At 41.0% G+C, this 21,982-nt stretch overlaps 2 protein-coding genes across 3 annotated transcripts in view; both read left to right on the forward strand.

Annotated features, from left to right (window-relative positions):
• The first annotated feature begins 583 nt into the window (after positions 1-583).
• arglu1a (arginine and glutamate rich 1a) lies at positions 584-9,035 on the forward strand. Its single transcript, XM_053626504.1, has 4 exons — positions 584-1,154; positions 2,938-3,163; positions 5,348-5,431; positions 7,782-9,035. The coding sequence occupies exons 1-4, from the start codon at positions 826-828 to the stop codon at positions 7,944-7,946; spliced, it is 804 nt and encodes a 267-aa protein (XP_053482479.1). The 5' UTR covers positions 584-825; the 3' UTR covers positions 7,947-9,035.
• Positions 9,036-15,428: 6,393 nt separating this feature from the next.
• Positions 15,429-21,982, forward strand: part of efnb2a (ephrin-B2a) — a 20,866-nt gene continuing 14,312 nt past the window's right edge. The window contains exon 1 of one of the 2 annotated variants that reach the window (XM_053626506.1): positions 15,429-15,914. In XM_053626506.1, the coding sequence (XP_053482481.1) occupies positions 15,811-15,914 (104 nt within the window). In that variant the 5' untranslated portion in view covers positions 15,429-15,810. The remainder of the gene's footprint in view (positions 15,915-21,982) is intronic. The other variant, XM_053626505.1, reaches the window with a different exon arrangement.

The raw sequence follows: 21,982 nt of genomic DNA on the forward strand, positions 1-21,982 counted from the left end.
TTCTACTGATTAAAACATCATTTTGTTTTACATAGCCTAAACAATCTTTATAGTTTGTATGAAATCGGGTATTTCCATAAAATCTATTAAAGGAGGAAAATGTGTACGGAAAACTGTTCTCAACAGCACTGTAGTATATGGGATATCAACACTGATTAAGACTTTATTCTTGATTTTATTTAGAGGAGTAGAACTTGTGAATTAGTTGATATTCTCATTTGCAATATGTTAATAATTTAATTATTTGCAATAATTTAAGGATTAACCAATTTATTTAAAAAAAAAAAAAAAAAAACAACAAAACCTCTAACAGGCTAACGAGAAGTCACAAATTGCAGGTCTACAATATCATGCTATTTTATTTATTTATTTTATTGTTTTACATTTAATTATCCATTCATGTAGATTATAAAATCAGGCTTTCTGTATCTCTGTATAGTCTTTGTGAATTAATTTACCGAAATAAATTTGGCTAAATTTGCAATTAGCTAGCTGGCTAAAGAGTGCATAGCTCAATACCGCCTTAAATCACTCCCTGTCGCCATAGCAATACGAAAACAGTCGACAGAACCCGAGCCGCAAGGTGTTCTGGGAAACTAGCACACACCGCACGGTCGCCATATTTGCTTGAATTTTCCAACTTCCACTGGAGGAAAAATAACAACTATTGCGCTATTTTATTAGTGAATATCCCGTTTGTTTTTGCGCTGTTTGTGAAAAATAACCGTTGCGGAAAGGAGTGGTTGTAGCTTTTTTTTTTTTTGGCTTTGCATCTGCAGTTTATCGGCGTTTTAGTTGGCAGCGTTAGTTCAGCCAAACGCAGAAATGGGGCGCTCGAGGAGCCGCAGCTCGTCCCGGCCAAAGCACACGAAAAGCGGCAGCAAGCATAGCAAAAAGCGCGGTAGCCGCTCCAAGTCCCGTTCCAGAGACCGCGAAAGGAGCAAGAAACGCTCCCGGTCCCGGGAGGCCAAGCGGAACCGACGGCGAGAGTCGCGCTCTAGGTCCCGGTCGAACAGGGAGCGGGCCAGGCCAACGTCGCCGGTGGATAGAGTGGATATGTTCGGCCGCACGCTGAGCAAACGCACCGCCGCCGAGGAGAAGCAGAGGAAGGAGGAGGAGGAAAAGAAAGCTGAGATGGAGAGACAGAGGAAGATGTAAGTGACTGTGAGAGAGAGAGACGTGTTGTTAGCATGAGTGTTAGCTTATATTATTTCAGTCTCCTGGACAACAATAGTGGTGCTTTTGTAGCATACTAACATGCTAATGCTAACTATGATATAAGGCTGCGTTATTTCTATTTCCCCACCCGTATTAGGTACATCTTCCTCTTTCCGTGTGATTGGGCTGATTGTACTAAGAAGCAGCCCGCTGATTGGACCGGAGATGTCACTAATACAGGTCACTAATACAGGGGGCAGGTTTTATCGTGCCAATTCTTTAGTGCTGGGTATCTGCAACCATGGACCTTTTTAACTCTAAAATAAATTCCACACACCCTCGTAACATGCATTTATGTACAGAATCCAACTAGTTTGGCTATTTATTGGAGCAGTGGGTGTTTTTTTTAAATTTTTTTTTTAAATTATTATTCTTGAACTTTCCACCAAAATGCTTATTTGTGGTTTGGCTGACATCCAATAACTCCAGAGACTCCAGAGCACTTCTGTAAATCTCTCTGGATAAGCGCATCTTTTAAAATGCTGTAAGTGCAAAAATTAGAATAACTATTAGGAAGTCGGTAATAATTCTAATAACTTTGATAAATATGGGTTATGATTTCTATCACTGTAACAAAAGAAAGTCACAGACCCCCTGGTTACGTTTCACCGGTCAGGACACCACTTCTTTGAGAACCACCGTGGCTACTATTAACGACTATAAAGCTTAATGGAAAGTAATGTTTTGAAAATTAGTCTTGTTTCCCCTTAAAAATGTAACTTCCTAATATAATACAAGAGAAGGCAATCAGTTTAAACATCTAATTAGCTCCTGGTGAAAGTTAACATCCATTTTGAACCCTTATCTGAATACGTTTAGGTCCCTTCTTTGTGTTTGAGCACAGCTAGCGTGTCCTGAAGAGGGCCGTTGACGCCGGCGGCCAAGAAACAAAGATGGAGAATCCAATAAAGCACAGGATGTGAGAGATGGAGTTAAAGTGTAATGCCTGGCGCATTAAGGCTCTAGGATCGGCCTCAGGCTGGATCATCTGAACCTTAAAAGCACTCTATCCGTTTTTTTGGTCTGGAGTGACACTGACCCTGGGGCATGGCTCGAGTGACCTGTGTTCAGTACGTGTCAATAAAACTACGAAAAGGGACACTGGAGAACGGTCTGTAGTCGTATTTTCCCCAGGGTCATGTTCAGAAATTGAATTTTGGCCGTTTTTTTTTTTTTAATCTTTGCATGTGTCAAGGCACTTCTTATGCTGTAGGAAATTTTATGAGCATAAGACAGCTGGCAGCAGCACTTGGCCACTTCCCTTAGGATTGCATAGCTGCTGGTTAAATATATAAATAAATAATAAAATAAAAACACACCCTAGTGTATATGCAGTCTAATGTGTTGGTTTGTTATATTCCGTTTTAACAATTTTAAGAAACGGATATAAGATTTATTTGTCACTCGGCTGTCTGTGGGTTCCCTTATGAGTCTGGTTCCCTCAGGGTTTCTTCCTCATATCATCTCAGGGAGGTTTTCATTGGCACTGTTGCCTATGGTTTGCTCTTTATGGATAAATTTATCCATTTAAAATGCATATCGTGAATTTATATATTTCTGTAAAGCTGCTTTGTGACAATGTCCATTGTTAAACGCGCTATACAAGGAAAATGTAACTGGAACTGAATTGAATTTATTCAGAAGAATATGTATTTAAGCGTCTTTAAAAAAAAAAAAAAAAAAACTTTTATTGACGCTCTGCGTCTGTCTTTCTTCCAGCCGACAGCAGGAGATTGAGGAGCGTCTGATTGAGGAGGAAACGGCACGGAGAGTCGAGGAGCTGGTGGCGCGGCGCGTGGAAGAGGAACTGGAGAAACGGCGCGACGAGATTGAGCGTGAGGTGCTGCGGCGTGTAGAGGAGGCCAAACGCATCATGGAGGCACAGCTTCTTCAGGAGCTCGAGAGACAGAGGCAGGCCGAGTTGAGCGCGCAGAAAGCCCGCGAGGTAACGCTCGGTCGTTTGGAACGGCCATGTCACCCGCCGCCGTGGCACAACCCGGCATGCACCAACTCAAGAGAGGGCAAAGGGAGAACATAAGAATAGATTCATACGTGTAGATTAATAGGACTCGAATTTCGCACTCGATAAGCTGTACAGCAAGGGGTACGGAATTTGCACGCTTGTAAAACAGTTGGGCGTACATGCTGTTGCCTGATTATCATCAGTAACTTGTGGACGTTTAGGGTGCCTAGTTTCGTGTCTTTAGACGGTCGGTTGAATGTAATGAGACAAATGGCTGTAGAATTACTGCGGTAGGTCATCCTGGGTGTGCTTGAGGATGTGCGATGCAAAGGTTGTGTCACGGCTGCGAGATATTAATCATTTCTTTTTCTTTGTCCCTCTTTCCCACCTTCCTAGCCTCTTCTCTCGATGACTTAGCTCTCTTTCTTTTGTCAATGTACTACTCTTTGTCTTCAATAAAAGAAAAAAACAAAAATAGAACACTGATTATATTGGTTAGGCTTTGTCTTTGTTCTTGAATATGCTTTCGTATTTTTTGCTGACACATTATTATTATTATTATTATTATTATTATTAAATTCATAACTCGTATAACTATAGATTTCAGTGAATTAATGCATTTTGGCGTCTAGACCTACATAACAAAAGAGGATTTTTTCGACAAGCTACTGAAACACCTCGAGGTCCCGTGGGTCAGCACTAACAGGGTTAGATACGCGCCCTTCAGCTGCCCAGTCCCATTTAAACCAGTTAGACACAGGTCTCGTACACACCAACATGCTCTACTTACCACATGATCTTGATTTTTTTTGTTGAGAGCATTGCAATTTTTTTTTTCAGCGTAAGAGTAAATCCAGCAGCAAATCCGATTTGTTATTAGCTTTCAACTTTGCACCATCGGAGAGTGTATACGTTCTCATGTTTTCCTGTCTTTCTTTATATATTCTATTTATTTTATTTTACATTTATTTAATATTTTACTGTCTTCTAACCGCATTTATTCTTTATCACTTACTTTCTTCATTGTTATAAGTGCAGTATTGTAAATGTACTTCTGTGTCCTCACGACTTGCTTTTCCTCAGGAACGCTGGTTTTCGTGTACACACACACACACACACACACACACACACACACACGAACAACCACGTACACCTACAAGTCATGTAGTAGTACACTCACTCATTATATAGCCTGTTCACTGAAGCACCACTTAGTTTATACACTTCCACACAGATATTTCATGTAACGAATGATCCCATTTTTGTGTTCCTGCAGTTGTTAACACCCTTTTAACAGTAAAAGCCTGACGTCCCGCGATTGTTCATGTCCACACATGGTAAAGTGTTTTACTTACATTCTTCACTCTCCTGTCCAACACGCCATCACTTTGACTCTACTGCAATGTGATATACTGCATGTGGTGTTGCTGTGTAAGAGCACTAGCTCGTGCTAGCGGCTCAGAACAGAGATTTTAAAGGGGAAGCGCAGCGCTGTCCAGGACGGGACACACGCGGGACCAGGCAGTAAATACTCACCCCCCCTTTAATCAGCAGTTGTGTAGGTACAGTGCACAGTCAAAGGAAAAAAGCGTAGGTATACAAGCATTGGTGAGCTACTACTATTCAATCTCTCCTTTGTCTTAATTACTCAGTCTTTTTTTTGTTTTCATTCAAAATGTCTTGCTTATGGATGCTGATAGTTTAGAGGAAAAAAAAAAGAAAAGAAAAAAAAACAGTCCAGATTTGATTTTTCTCATCTTCGAACAAGACTCTTCATTAGTCGATGTTTGTTCTGTATGTATGTTCGTGAATGTTTGGGTAAGACATTGTGGGATCTTAAACGTGTGATTGAAGTCAGTCACGGGAGGGAATTTTTTTATTTTATTTTAAATCTATGGCGCAAAGGGAGAGATACGTGGGGGGTTAATTCTATGCAATTTTTCCTTACCGTTTGCAAATGATGATGATGATGATGATGATGATGAATGTGAGAGAGAGAGAGGATGAAAGAGCTTTTGTGCTGTGCTGTGAGCGTATCTGGCTGGTACTGTGTATGGATCGAGTGGAGCGTGTGTAGGAGTGTTTGCACGTGAGACTGAATGGATGGAGGTTGCTTTCAGGGAATTGTTTTGCTCGGCCTAACGTGTCACCGTGTCACCCCTGTAGGAGGAAGAAAAATCCAAACGGGAGGAACTGGAAAAAATTTTGGAAGAGAACAACAAAAAGATCGCTGAAGCTCAGGCTAAACTGGTATGGCTTTCTTTCTTTTTTTTCTTTTTCTTTTTTAACATTAAAAATGGGGGAACAAATAAAGTTCTTATTTTAAACACCACACAAAATAAAATCTCATGACCTGATAACATCGTATAATTTAGTTCAAACAATACCTATCTGTGAGAAGAAAACCATCGCATTATTATTATTACATTTTCTCAAATTCACATTTTTTTTTGTCTCGCGCACGACCATACTCAGTACGACATGAAGTCAAATCCTTTGACTGTTCCCGACATAAAATATAATTTACATAGACCAGAATTTATGTGTACAGTACAGTTAGAAAAAGTAAAAGTATAAAAATGTTACGTAGGATATTGATTTTTTTTCATCGTATTGATTTTGGCCCACGTACATGATCAATATTTATAAATATTGGGTAAAGTGGTTACTGATAATTGAATAGAAGATGTGTTAAGGAATGTAAGTCAAGTGGGTGTTGTGAAAGCAATATTATTATTATTATTATTATTATTATTTTTGTAAAATTGTATCTGCTTGAAAGAGGCTTGGTAAGGTTGATGAAAACATCACCAGTTCTGCTTCTTTATTTGATATGGTATTTATTTTTGTTAAACTGTTACAGCTCTAAAACAAAGCACTGCAAATGTAACATTTCTGTAATGGCCAGCTGTCTGTACAGCTGGAGTACAGTACCGTTACTGTGGCTGGCATATTAAAGGTGTTGTAAGCTAAAAAAAAAAATAGTTGTAAAAATTCTTTCAATTAAAATTAGTTGAACTAACTAACGCAGGCTATATTGTAGATAAATCTGTGCGTACATCGTTAAATGATAGCTTCACTCTGTACTTCAGTTGATTTCAGCATCGCAGTAGATGATTTAAAGTGAATACTTCTCGGAAAAAGAGGCAAGGCGAAATTTGCTAACCCTAAATTTTGCACCAGTTTGTTCATAGTTCTCACAATCCACCAGCTGGACATCAGTGAGACCTTCATACACTGTTTTTTAAAATAATCATTTTAGCTATACATTTCACGTAGAACTTGGTCCACAACAGCATTAATCACGTTGGCACTTTGAGCAAACACACCTAAAGATTTTTATTTTTTTTTTTCCTGCAGGACAGTGACCGAGCACAGAAATATACGCACTGTGCGCCGCTGTGCATTTCTAAACCTCTTAGATTTCTTTACAAAACAGATAAGAAGTATGACTAAACCGCCAGCCTGCAGAATACATTTAAAGCTACAGCACGAGCCTGGTTTCAGATTAAATAAGTCACAGAATATGTAAATGTCTCCATTTTAGTTTTATATAGATCCTGAGTTCCAAAAAGCAGAAATGCATTGACCTAAAAAGGAAAAGAAATGAGATATGAAGTCATACGACTCATTTAGTACTGACTAACCTTATACGAGGTGTTTCTTACGAAAGAGGTTTAATTATTTTAAAAATAAGACATCACGGTGTTGTGCTTTTTCACAACCCGTAAGTAGGTTCTGCCAAAAAGCGGTTTGTTCCCAGACAGAGCGATTGACTAAATTGTAAACTAATATTTAATACGCCATTACTTGCTTGTCATTTCTAGAGGCCTGCTTGTTAAAAGTTTATGAAAACATTGTGCACATGAAAATCCTAATTAATATATTTTCCAAGCGCCAGTCGGTCTTTTAAATGAGACAAGCACGTTGACGTCCACATTAATGCTGCCACTTGTGGTTTTGTATCTAGGCAGCGGTCTTTAGTAAGTGCAGAAACAGACATAATGTTTAATTGGCGTGCGTACATGGATGATGCTTATCAACACGTTACGCCATTGTGTGTGGGTTTTTTCTTTTTTTTTCCCTCTCACCTACTGTTGTAAAAGTTCAGTTGACTTTTCTCAAGTGTGAGTAAGCTTGTGTTTATTCGATTTAGATGTGACTGGCACAAATCCAATTCGTAGCGAGCGTGGCATGGTTCATGTTCTCACGGTCAGTCCTCACCTGACCTTTGGTAAATGTGTGACCGTTATTAAATTATTAAATATTATTTATTTATTTTCACCACAGCCACATTTCCAAAATATTGAAATTGAATCGAATGACGTCATGAATTCGATACACGGTCAGTTTATAAATGGGTGGGGGGGGGGGTTTGAGCGTGTTTTCTGGAAGGAAGTGTGTGAGTTTAAGTCCCAGGGCTGTCACAGTTGCGCTCTTGACTTCTCAGCTGTGTGCTTGGAATGTGTTTCGTCTCGGTTTATGTAAAACCATCTAGCATGTAAACGTAAATGTGTTTTGTCATTCTGTTTACATTTTACAAGTGTGTTTATCCCTGTATATATATGTGTGTGTGTGTGTGTGTGTGTGCATTTACCAGGCTGAGGATCAGCTGCGCATAGTGGAGGAGCAGCGAAAGATCCATGAGGAGCGAATGAAGCTGGAGCAGGAGAGGCAGAGACAGCAGAAGGAAGAGCAGAAGATCATCCTGGGGAAGGGCAAGTCCCGACCTCGCCTCTCCTTCACGCTGAAAGCCACAGACTGATCGCACGCTCCAACCCACCCTTCTGTTCCTCATGTTTCTCTCTCTCTCTCTTTCTTTCTTTCTTTCTTTCTTTCTTTCTTTCTCTCTCTCTCTCTTTCTGGAAGATAACTTCATGTTGAAGCGAATCTCTAGACATTTTCAAAGAGAGGTTACTCCTGCCCTCTGTGTCTCTCCTCTGGGTTTGAACAAACTTCACAAGCCCCCAGTTGGGGGAAACGTTTCCCAAATGCCCCCTGACTTAAGGCTGGACTTCGCTGCCACCTCCACAGACTCTCAGTTTTAGCAGCTTTTATGTTTTGCCAGTGCTGTGTATAGGATGCTTCCTTTTTTCCCCCCAAGTAAGGGGAAATCCATTTTGTTTTTACTGGATCGCAAAAGCAATGAACTGTGCGAGGTGTGTGTGTGTGAGTGTGTGAGAGAAAGGTGTGAGTGTGTGTATGAATGAATGAGTGAGTGAGTGAGAGTGTATGTGGGGGGGGGGGGGAGTAGGGGGTCCCATTACTTTGAAGATTCAAGCACAGGTTCTTGTCCACAGCTTGAAGCCCTCCATTTGTGTAATGGGGTAAAAATGTGTTGGGATGAAAATGGTGTGAGGGTAATTTGAAATGTAACACGGCGAGTGTATATGTAGTATGCGGTTAAAAAAAAATATTTTTTCTCTCTCCCTGTGAGCACCATAAAAACATGGCGAGATTCTGAGTGACTCATCCTCCATTGTGCCCTGCAAGTCATGTTAATTGCAGTATGTCCTGTATGATTTGACCTTTTGATTAGTGCATTTGCTAATGCGAGAATCTGACAAAACAGTGGAGGAGATGTGTGCTGACTGTGCTGATTCAGATTCGTTTAGACAGTTCATGTGTGGGTTATGCAAATGACTACTGTTCTGTTCCTACAAGGAAATCAGGAGCTGCAGGTAAGATTGGTTAGGGTGTATGTGTGTGTGCGTTTGTGTGCATGTGTGTGTGCGTGTTTTGTCTGTATGTTAGAAGCTAGCTTTATCATATTGTGGAAAATTTCCCCGTCTTGTAAATTGGAGCCAAGTCGTTCATTAATAAATCCTGCAAATAGGCTGCCGTGTCAGATTGACCTGTCGTCTTCTCTTTCTGTTCAGACAGTTAACTCGAATCTTTTGTGTTTTATTTAAAGAATTGAACGATAAGCGATTTTGAAGTCAATAAAATAATTTTTGTAATATTTGTTGAAATCCTCCTCACATTCCATCGGCAATCAATAACATATCTGCTCAGGGGCAACGTTCTGGTCTCTGCCGTGCCCATGCTCTGTGAACGATAAATTCAGTCCCTTCAGGATTCAGCCATCGCAGAAATTAATGCAAAATCAAGCGAGCTTGCAGTTTGTCAAAATTACCACCGATTTGGGCCAAGATGAGTCATGTGACGTCAACACAACATTCATTCAGTCAAAGCCCTCTTCGAGTCACGTGCGTCGAACACGAGTACAGCTAGACGGTCTCATTCACCAACAAACTAAAGTTCGTGCAAAACAATTTCACCAATTCAAGTAGTTTTCCACAAAAAAAAAAAACTCAAGTTGCATCGCAATTCTTGAAAAAAGCAAATCAAGCATTTTTGGCTGCAACAATCACAAACAGCTCCACAAAATCCTGTACGGGACTATATGGTGTTCAGTGCACTGTGTTCTTACTTTATATACCATGTTTCAAATGAACAACCAACCATTTTACAGCCAGGAACATGTTTAAAATAGTTACTCCAATTTGGCATCTGAGGTGTAGCAGAGTTTCTGTTCGGCCATTTAACAAGAAGCAGTCCGCGACAAATACGATAAAAAATATCCCGTCATGATGCTTGAAGGCGTTTCTACAAAACATGACAAGAATCACAATATCTACAATATCGGGACGAGTTTGTTAAACAGGCAAACAGTAATACTGCATTTTTATACATTTTTTAAAATTGTTAAATTAATATATTTCAAACTGAAAAGGATTTTTTAAAAAAAAAAATCCATTTTAAAAAGTACATTTTGCTGTTTTAATGGTTCAGCTCAAATTTTACATCAAATTGTCTGCTTCCAGAGTTTATAAATGCTATTAAAAAAAAATATATATATATATATATAAATGCCAGCCCCCCCCCCCCCCCCCCCTCATTTTATTTCTTTATTTGTACTAGTGATGATGTGCATCTGCGTTTCCTCTTGTCGACACACAAGTATATGAAAAGGCTCCATGTGAGACACAGCTGCTGTGGATGCATGTGGATTCTGAGGTTGAAAACAGCCAACTTTCACCAAAATCCCTGACTTCACAGTTTACACAAAGGCTAGCAAACTTACTGATGTGTGTATTCCGTGTTAACATCCTGTACAGCTTGTGTACTGATCGAGATTTACACTTGGGATACACACTCAACCATTACAGTGTTAAATTGCTGCCCTCTCTGAAGAGTGAATATCTGTCTCTCTCTCTCTCTCACACACACACTCATACAAACACACACACACACTTTCAGACTCTTTGAAGGACCTGACGGGGCTTGAAGTTGTTGGTGTTATCTCTGGTCTCACAGATGATAATTAATTACGGTCGTGTTAACAGTGACACGTTGAAGAGCTGCTCCATCTCCTCACACACACACACACACACACACACACAGTGACGGATGGAGACACGCACAGGTCTCTTAAAAACGTGTTCGGTCAAGCCGTGAAGAATGAACGTGTTAATCCGCGCGCTGGTATACGAGCTGCTCCCCGGTCATCCCCTTTTAAACAAGCACACCGTGTCCACCTGGATACATGTTAAATGACGCATGGCGCTTTGGAGTTCTCAGCTCACTCGGAGTGTAAAGAAGTTTCTAGAGGGGGGCATGATCATGTTTTCCGGTGCTCTTTGATCCCGGAGTGAAGTCCTGACCCATGCGCGCTCTCTTTGAATCCCCCATCTCGGGAGCGCGCAGCTGCGCCAACACACCAGTAACTCAAACCCAGGAGCGCGCCTCAGCTTGACCCCATTCCCCAACGAGCTCTCGCATTCAATCCAGGTCATCACATGTGCTACAGCTCAAACCGTGATTTTATTTCAATTTTTTTTTTTTATTTCAATTTTTTTTTTTTTTACAGTATAGAATAGATAAGACAGTATAGGCCATTTCTATTTACACTATTTGCTTTTCTTTGATCAGGAGCAGCTGAGAGTCGGGTTTGGATGCATTGCTATCAATAGGCTACGGAAACTATTCAATATACGCTAATACGCCTTATAGGGCTTAATCTTTTATCTTTCTTCGTATCTTTTGTTATGGATGGGAAATGTCTTCTTGTAAAGTATGTCTGATGATTGATACGGGATGTGTCTCAATCCACCAGTGTATTAAATAGTAGGCTTATAGTCTGGAGGGTATGTAAAAACAGCAGAGGAGACCGGGGTCGGTTATAACACAGGTTTTAACCTACACATAGCAAAACAATCAGTTAGGCATGTTAATTTAGTGTTTCTTTTGATCGTTAACACTTATAGGTTTTTGTTGTTGTTCTTGTTGAAGTGGTTCTACTTGGATTTCTCTTTATTAAAAGCTTGAAGGGTTTCCTAAGGAGACAACTGGAGGATGCTATAGGCTGTTTTAGTCCTGATTTATCATCATATAATGATTACGATAAGTCCACATTTATTTCAGTTCATCTCCATGGTGCAGTACAAAAAATACAAATAAATCTGGCACCAAGTGCCATCACCCACATGTTAGGACTAGATTAACATTTCTAAGCATTTGGAGTTAAAGTACATTTTGCCACCAAATATGCAAATATATGAAAATATAGGCGTTGAAACACTGAGCTTTTAGTCGACTGTTAGATGTAAGCAAACCGTGTCTTTGAGCTCATCAGCAATTTGAGATCATCTCTAAGTCCACTGGTGAATTCGCTGTCTATTATTATCAGTAAATATCAGCTTCGTTTAGGCCTACATATGAGTTTTAGTTGACTTTAGTCCAGATGACTTTAGTTACTGTAATACTGTAACAGAACACACCGTAGTTAACATTACACAAATTACTGCAGTAACTGTGATAAAAAAAAAACCAAACTATTTACTGTACTAAATGAACAGTAATAAAATTACTAGCTGTAATAAATGTTACAGTAAAAAGGCTATAAATACTCGACTGTTGTTTATATCAGTGTATTAAACTAACATGTCTTTGCACTGGCTCACGATTTTAAAATTGTGATGCTGACATACAGAGCATTACATGGCTCGACTCCTCATTATTTATCTGCTTTGTTAATCCCTTACACCCCAAATCGCAGACTGCGCTCCTCACAGTCTAAATTTGTTAACTGTTCCACAAACCCACTTAAGATCTACGGGTGCCAGGGAGTTTGTCTGTCTAGGCTCCTACTCTTTGGAACTCTCTTCCTCTCGAACTTGGGGAAGCTCAGGCCTTTGACATATTTAAAGCTGAACTCAAGGCATACTTTTTTAAAACTAGCATTTGCTTGCTGATATCTTTATATATATATATATATATATATATATATATATATATATATATATATATATATATATATATATATACATACATACATACATACATACATATTATTTTTTTTCTGTGTACAGCGCTTTGAGAAGCTGCTTTTAAAGGCACTCTATAAAATAAAGATTATTATTGGCTTATTATTATTATTATTATTATTATTAGCCTTAACAGCCATATCATTTATTCATTTACTTACATGCTTGTTTCCCTTCTGAGTGTGATATTGTGCTCGAGTTAAATTCAGTTGAAAGACCGATGCTGGTTAGAAATCCTAATATTTGGTGGTGGTGGTGGTGGGGGGGGGGGTGATCTGTAATCTTCGGGAAGAAAACACTATATTTTTTCTCCTATTGGAAGAACAGACTGTCGGGTGGTTTACGAGTTTCTGTCCATGTAAGAAACCTTTCTAATTCCTCATCGGTGATCATCACTGGAAAACAGATCTCTCAGTCAGGCCTACACACGAAAATCGATCTCGCTTTTACAAAGTACATCTGTACAGGAACTGTGGAAGGGACGTGTCTGGTATTGCAGGAACTTCTGCTAGATTTCAATGTGTCTATAGGCATTGCATGTATTCCCCCAGGTTTATACAGTCAAGCAAAAGTCAACAAAATATCCTAACTACTTCGATTGTTTCATCCCGGGTTTGAGTAACTGTAATGGGCATTTTTTATTCATTGTAACGGGTTGAGAATAAAATAAATATGTTTTAATGTATCTATAGGCCTATATATAAATATATAAATATATAAAAGGCATGTCTGAATGTTAATGTTAGTCACATTACTAGGTTTGTTGAAGTTGTGCAACTGTGTGTGTGTGTGTGTGTGTGTGTGTGTGTGTGTGTGTGTGAATTATACTGTAAAAGTGAGTTGTCTTGTTGAGTTGAATTATCTCATGAACTCATCGTTTCCGTTTGCTTTTTTTTTGTTTGTTTTTGTTTAGTTTTCCCTGTGGCTCATCGTCCGCTCATCCCGTCGTTATTCACCGCTGTCTTCTAAACGAGTGAGGGCTTTAATCTCTGCGTTACAGACATGAGGCTAGCCGCCCTATTACATCGGCGAGGATTTCAGTGAAGACATTTCAGCCGAACACCTCGACGAATTTGTCTGTGATATATAATTAACCTCTGTCCGCTAAACACGCGTCATCTATTACCGCCGGCTTTCACACCACTATTTAAATAAACGATAGTCTACCTGAATGAAGCTAATACACTTCCACACGTGTGTGTGTGTGTGTGTGTGTATTCACCCCTTAAACTGCGGAATCTGCGGCAGTTTGCTGCTGATGAGGCCTTTTGATGATACACACCTATTAAAGCAAATACACACACTGAGGTAAGGGCACCAATGTGGACATTTCAATTACACTCAGGTTATTCCTTTAAAAAGACTAATAATAATAATAATAATAATAATAATAATAATAATAATAATAATAATAGCAATAATAATACTAGCCTATTATTATTATTATTATTATTATTATTATTATTATTGTTGTTGTTGTTGTTGTTGTTGTTGTTGTCTTTGAAATGTTTGTGACTTTTCCTCATTTAGGGTCCTGAATTTATGCAAATATTTCTTCTTATGGCTCGGACAAGCCATAATAAAGGTTTACTGGTTTAAGTTGTTCTTTGCTATTTGTGTGTGTGTTTAAAATGTTAGTCATTCTGACCCATAACCTAATGGATGTGACTTTTTTTCCCCCCTAACATAATAGGACGGTTAAATTGTTGAAACGCTAGTTGAAGTCTTTAGACTCCTCCGGTACGGTGGCTGTGAGACTTACCGCTAGTCGGCGCTGTTGTCCATCTGATGATTAACCCTCGAACCCAAACCTGTACATTTCTGTTCTGCTGATCAGCATCGCTGGGGAGAGAGAGAGAGAGAGAGAGAGAGAGTGTTCACACAGATTAACTAACACCCAGCACACTCATAATGTACTAATACACTTCAGATTGAAGCTCTGTAGGAGAGATCAGCGCTCAGCCACTGCAGTCTATGATGTCATCAAATGTCGCAGTTACAAAAATGTCAGATATTAAAATGCGTTTTCATTAATTTCATTAAGCTCTGTCCGGTTTTTTAGAGCAGCGAGGCGCGCGCGCGTACACACACACACACACACACACACACACACACACACTTGATTTGCTTTCCAGCCCCTGGTTTTCGCCGCTCGAGCCGTTGCTGAGCGACCGCTTGATCGACAGTCTCGTTTCTGTTCTCTTTCGTTGGCCTGGCCAATGAGCTTCCTCGTGGGCGGAGTCGACTCAGCGCGAGCTCCGCCAAATATTGGGAGTCTCAGAAGCATCGCAGATTTGAACAGAGTAAAGCAGTGCAGCGGTGCGCGCTCTCCGTGTCCTCCTGCACTTTCTCTCCGGACCCGCGAGGCTTGAGCGACCCATGACAACTTTCATCTGACTCTCTCATCGTGCTTTTTTTTTTTTTTAATTTTTCATTTTTTTTGTTAACTTTCACCACCATTTGCCATTATTAGTATTGTTGTTGTTTTCATTTCATCATTTACTCCATTGCCATCGTTTTTTGAACTGGAGCTCGCGCACTCCTCGCCTGAACGGAATACCTCGAGCTGCTTTTGCGCGAGCGCGCGCCTCTCTCTCTCTCTCTCTCTCTCTGTCTTTCTCTCTCTCTCTCTCACTCTCTCCCTGAGTGTGTGTGAGTGTGTGAGTGTGTGTGTGTGCGGTGCTCTGGTCTCGCCCTCGCTCCTGTTTGGAATTGGTACCCCCCTCCTGGCCGTCTTCTTTGCCCCCAGCGCTGAAGTGAACGGAGGAGCGGATTAACTTGGTGATGTGTGTACGGAGCTCCGGCCCGAGCGCGCGGCTCGCCTCATTTTAAGGGATCATGTACCTGTCCTCTTCCTCCCTGCTCACCAGAGGCCCGACGGAGAGAGTTGCCCACTCAGCTTCACTCTGACCTTTTTTTTTTTTTTTGAATATAATTATTTTCTTTATAATAATAATAATAATAATAATAATAATAATAATAACAATAATAATAATTATCCCCCCCACGTTACTGAATGAGAAACTGTCGCGCCGGTGCTCTTGTCGCCTCTCGGAGCTTTGGATCAGTGCACGAGGCGCAGCCGCCGTTCTTACCGGACTAACACCGACACCGGGATGCTTTACCCGTAGCAGGCTCTCCGGGCTTTGCTTTGTGTTTTACTCTCGCACCTGGAGTCAGGATATCAGGAGTTGGGATTGTCTTCGACACTCCTCAGGGGCGTTTCTTTTATTGTTGTTGTTTTTTTTTTGTATTGTACATTTCCCCACATTTCTGTCGCGTGAAACGGATTTAGAGGTCATGGGGGAGTCTCTGTGGACGTACTACTTTGGGGTGTTGGTGCTCGCGTGCAAGGTGAACGCCACCGTACTCGAATCCATCTACTGGAACACGACCAACACCAAGTAAGTCTCTCTCTCTCTCTCTCTCTCTCACACACACACACAGATAAATACACTTCCAGCACCGCGCATTGCTGCATTAAACACTACACCAGATTAAAGCCTGCGTCCCAGATGTTATGTTTAGTAATATTTTTTTTTCTTAATTGACCTACAGTTATTTTAGAAGTAGGTTACACGCCTTAATGTGCATTAATGCTTAATGCAATGTACATGTGTGTGTGTGTGTGTGTGTGTGTGTGTGTGTGTGTGTAGGCCAGAGCAGCCCAGTGACTCTTTTACTCTCTTATAGCGCGCGCACACAAAGTATTATCAGCCTATAATATTCTTACTTCCCCACTTTCTTTTGCTATTTTTTCCCCCTCCCATAATTCATAAATATGCAGATGTTCTTTAAAAAGAATGTAGAAGTAGTTCCAGGCCCACATGATTGCCGCGTAAAAATTAATCTAGATTAAACTGCAGGCTCGTAAATCATCCTAAATGTCGCGTCTGGCCTGGACTAGCCTACACTAACTCACTAACTCAATACCAACTTGAGCAAACTTTCTATCTATCTATCTATCTATCTATCTATATATATATATATATATATATATATATATATATATATATATATATGTATATATATATATATATATATAGCTGTTATTATTATAATTTTTATTTATTTATTTATTTATTTTTGCTGCCCATGTAAGGCTTGGTGAGAAATAGGTTATTATTATTTTTTTTCCTGAAGAAGAAGAAGAAGAAGAAGAAGAAGAAGGAGTTGTTTATATTTATACCCAGGCTTGCATGTGCAAATGTGGGGGAAATCCGACGTAAAAAAAAAAACAAAAAAACAATCTAGTTACGGGGTGTGATCCACATTTCTAGTGTCATTATTTACATTTTAATAGGAGCCGCACGTCGGCGTGAAATCGGTTAAACGGTGCGCGTGCATGCATGGATTAATAAAAAAAAACGTGAGGGAATAAAGACACACACACACACACACACACACACAGAGTCGGGCCTGCTCTGCTCTCCTGTCTCCTCTTTCGGGTGTCACAGGTGTCCCGTGTTGTGTTTATACTGGTTTCACGCGCGCGCTCCGGTGTATGTGTGTGTCTGTGTGTGTGTGCGCGCGTGTGTGTGTGTTTTGATCAATAAGGACGGTGTAATTGTTTGTGTGTGTGTGTGTGCGCGCACGCTCTCGCTTCTCTCTCTCTCTCTCTCTCTCTCTCTCTGTATTGGAGTAAGCGCGAGGACTGCAGATTCCCGAGCCGCGCGCGCGCCGCTCCCGTCCTCTGTCCGTCTGTCTGTCTGTGTGTGATTGAGAGCAGTGAAGGCGACGCTGCGTCCAGCTCACTACATCAGCATCAATACGCTGCATCATCAAACGCACGCCGTCGCCATGGTTACGTCCATACTGTTTAATATCTCATCTGCTAATAAAAACGGATCATTCCGGTCGGATCCAGCTGAATCCAAGGCTCCGTCCCAAACTGTACGTGACAAACTGACTAAAGGGTTACTTTATAGGCTATAGGGTGAGCTCAGGTATTATGGGACATTCTTGTTTATTTATTGACTTGCTCTTTCCTGTTCAGTAACATTTCTGCAATCCTGTCTCATAGGATTTCTACCAATTAGGCATATAGAAATTCTGGAAATACTGTTTTGTTGTTGTTTTTTTTTTTTCCCCCAAGAAAATGACGTAAACAAGCTATCCCAAGCTATTCCAATATCCACAGTTTTCCCCCGCACTCACCCTACAGTAGGCCTGTAGCGACCCAGTCTGTGCTGCTGTATTGCTCTGTTATTGAGTTATTGCGATTTGGGACGTGACCCATAGATTGTTCGAGCAGAAATGCTTGAGTGTGTTGCTCTAATGCATATCAGCCTGTAGCGCTACAGTCTACCAGACTTTTTAGCACACACACACACACACATATATATATATATATATATATATATATATATATATATTATATGAATAATTTAACCATATCTCAACACTGTAAGCAGCATTACAGTGAGCTGAAGTGCAGCTAGAGAGAGTGGATTAGTGAAGGCTCCATTTAGGCCCGTGTGTGTGTGTGTGTGTGTGTGTGTGGACGACACGAAAAATTCTGTACAATACAAATCCATATTGAGAGCATGCTTCGTAGTGGTAGTATATATCGATTTGAATATTACGCATAACATAAATGAATGATGTAGTTGATACCGTGTGTATAATTATGCCGACTAAAAGATCTTTATTGATTGCAGTATTCTTACTTAAGATGTTGTCTGTATAAGGCTGCTATTTATTTTTTTTAATCACTTCAATCAAACGAGCTGAAAACCGAAGTAATTAAAAAAACGAAAATGCTAAGCAATCAGTAATCACGTTAATTAAATAGAAATAAAGGGAGATGGCCCAGTGGGGCGCGAGTGACCTTGTGTACGTCCGGAACCCAAGGGAAAGGAAGTGTAAACGTGTGTGTCACGTCTCCAGCGACTCAAAGCCCAAGGCTTCATGCGCCGAACACACGTCAGCTTTAAAAGACTTTTTTTTTTCTTTTTCCCCTAGCGTTTTTTCTGTATGCCTTTTATTGTGGTGTGAAGTGTAGAGATGGTTATGGTTGGTGTAATGAGGGAGACATGGTGGACTCGTTATCACATAAAAACACAACATCATTAACTCACATTTTTCACTTTTTTCCCCCCCTCCTGAACCGCGTCTAATCAGTCGTTACAGAATACATATCGTCAGCTACTGTATTTATCATCGTCTTATTAGCGTAACATATTTGCAGCAGTAATAACGGCACTTTAATCCATGTTAAAATGAATAATATCGAAATAGTCATAAGGTTTTTAGATTATTTGGTTTTACACTTCTATCACCGTTTGTTCTGAATCATAAAGTCCCTGTCGAAATGAATGACTAGGTAGATAGACGTAGAGCTGAACTTGAGTAAACAGTGGTTTTAAGAGAGAGTGTGGGTGTGTGTGTGTGCGGGGCGCTCGAAATCTTTCCATCTCTGGAGCTTTCAGTCTCATGACCCTGTGCAGATTTAAAGCACATTGTTGTTTCCTCCTTAACTGCTTTACAGCTGGTGCATGAGACCCGTAAAGGATCCTGTGCTTCTTCCCCTCCCTCGCCGAATCGTGCCGCTAATCCATTTTGTCGTCGAGGCGGAGAAACAAAAGCGAGGTCTGCTCTACACGTTTTCAGTCAAAGGATGCCCGAGTCCCCCCCACACACCCCCTTCTCTCACCCGTTCCCCATCTCTCTCTTTCTCTGTCTCTTCATTATGAGATTACATCTCCTTGCGAGGCATGGTGGGGCTACTGAGTGGGCCGTGTGTGCATGTGTGTGTGTGTGTGTGTGTGTGTGTGTGTGTGTTTGGAGGCATACACATGCAGATAGTCCATCAAGAGGCTGATGAATCGGCCATGAATAATAACTATCCCCTAAACCCCCCTCTGTTCTGAACGTTAGAATCACAAGGGAACTCTATTAGTGTGTGTGTGTGTGTGTGTGCTGGAGAAGAACATAGCACTATTAGACAGCCATCATTTTTTAGTGTTTTAGTCATGTGATGCCAGCGGATGAGTGGGATTCCTGCAGGGGAGAGATAAAGACAATGAAAGAGAAAGATGAGGAATGAGGAGAGAAAAGTATATCATTCATGATATGAGCGATGGAGGACACGAGAAAGGGGATTTTTTTTATTTTGTGGACGGTTCGAGGGAAAGTTAGGGGGTAAAATGGTGGAGGCGAGCGAATGTCCGTCGGGTTCTGGGGGTTAGAGAGTGAATAAAGGAGGGAGGAAGAAAAGAATGAGAATGCATATACTGTAGAGTGGCAGCCACCTGTGCAGACGGATAAACCCAATCCACCCCCCCGAGACCCCATCCCCCCCCCCCCCCCGCCAGCCGCCCCTCCAATTCCAGCCCCACACAGCGTCTAAACCCCAGTATCATTTGTCCCTTGGCTTTTGTCCGGAACTTTCTATGAGCGTCCATCCATCTGACGGACCTCCATGTTCGCACAGATAATTCAAAGTCATTGCTTTCTTTTTTTTTTCCTCGTCGGTTCTATCTTTTGCCCATCGATCCTCTGTGTTTTCATAGAATTTGGGATTAAAAGCTGCGTTCAGCCCAGATTTAGAAAGCACAAAGCAAAAGCAGGAGGGAAAAAAAAGGGTAGGGGATAGTGAAAGATTTAGGGAGTTAAGGATGGGTTGTTTTCGCTGAGACAGAGTGAGATATATGGAGACAAGGAAGAATGTCATCGAGCGAGAAAGATCTAACAGGTTTTACTGTGAGCAGGTGCGTGTGACTCAGACGCCGCTCAAGGAAGTTGCGGGACGCCGGCGACTGTGACGCACACGTGAAAGAAGAGATCGAGGGAGGGAGGTGGGGGGGTGTCAAAAGAGATATATATATATATATATATATATATATATATATATATATATATATACACGTATATACACGTGAAAACCAGATGTGAGCAGGATTCATTCTCCATTGCAGCGTCCATTTATCACACCCGGGTTTCATCCTCTGCCGTCGCTCATGTGTGTACGTGAGAGAGTATGAATTCTGGGTTATATTTACCGCTCGCGCGAAGATGCCGCTTTGTTCTGTGTCTAAAAATGTTTTTTTTTCCGTGAGTTGGCAACACTTTCACCGCCATGAGCTACGCTGCCAGAAAAAACATATTTGAACGTCTTGGAAAGGAGCGCGCGAGCGCGCGAGTGAGCCCACGTGTCAGCGCGAAGAAAAGAAGACAGAGACGAGCCACTCGGAGCGCGTGTGTCCCCTCACAAGGCCCGCGGATGTCCGTGAGCGGCACAGCGGCCTCTTTAGACATCCTGCTCACATGCACAGCCCGCACACACACACAGGGCTGCTCTGTGACGTTTGTCCGCAGCTGCGTCCTCGTTTAACCGACGTGCGTCTGCCTTTGTCCAGGCGATTCTCTCTTTCACGTTCACGCTCCCTGAACAACACATTTACAACACGAGTCGTAAATCCGAGGCAAAGTGAAGGAGCGAGAAAAGAAGGAAAAACAAAAGAGGGTACAAGGGGTTAAGTGTGTCTTATAAAGGGAGTTAAAGCCATTTAAAAACATGAGGCTGTTATTTGCTCTTGGCCCTCCCCCGTTTTTTTTTGGGGGGGGGATATTCTTATTCTACAAACTCTGCTAGAGGTCAGGGGGGTAAATAACTACTGCCCGGGCGACTCCCACGAGCCTGAAACACACTTTAGGGGAAACTTTGTTTAATCGGTGGTTGTAGTGGAACGTGTAAATGGCTGTAGAAGGGGTTTGTGATGGCGTGTTGGATAAAGTAGTGCGTTTCAGAGTAGGAGCGGGTGATATGACGAGTGTGTTTGTGTCGTCATGACAACATCGAAACGTTCTGATCGGGTGTTAAACTCTGTTTTTATTTTACAGATTGTTGACACATTTTACCGTCGTTTGGTTTCTTCTCGTAGCCTAGTGTTTCTTGAGTAAAGTAGGAGTGAAATATCAATATGACAATCAGTATTTTGCTGGCAAAATAAATATCGTGTGAAACACAGTAGTGGCGTCCTGAAAATATTAAGTACGAGGATGTGATGTGATGTTTTTTTTCTTGCCACATCACTGAACCATGTTTCAGATCAACTCATTGCTCTGCTTTGACTGAGATATATATATATATATATACATACATATATATATATACATATATATGCTTGGGCTTAAATGCAGGGTGAGAGAACAAATCAGCTGCCACGTCTGCAGAACTTGGTGTGCGTGTATGGCTGTACAATATATTTTTCTCTGCGTGTGTGTGTTAGGGACGGGTGATATGGACTTAAAACTATATCGCGATATTTTCTGGTATTTATTACGATAGCGATATCAGTGACGATATAAATATAGTAGCATGCACCACTGTTTTTGGCTACAAGCGATAGCTGGATGCAGTCTTGAGAGCCTCAGAAACACAAACATCGCTCTAAAAGTAAAACTTTATTTTTCTGTAACCAAACCAGTTCCAGATTGTAGAGGTAGCTCCTCGTTTAGCGCTGAACTC

Source organism: Ictalurus furcatus, chromosome 6 (genome assembly GCF_023375685.1).
Source record: "Ictalurus furcatus strain D&B chromosome 6, Billie_1.0, whole genome shotgun sequence".
Lineage (NCBI taxonomy): Eukaryota > Metazoa > Chordata > Actinopteri > Siluriformes > Ictaluridae > Ictalurus > Ictalurus furcatus.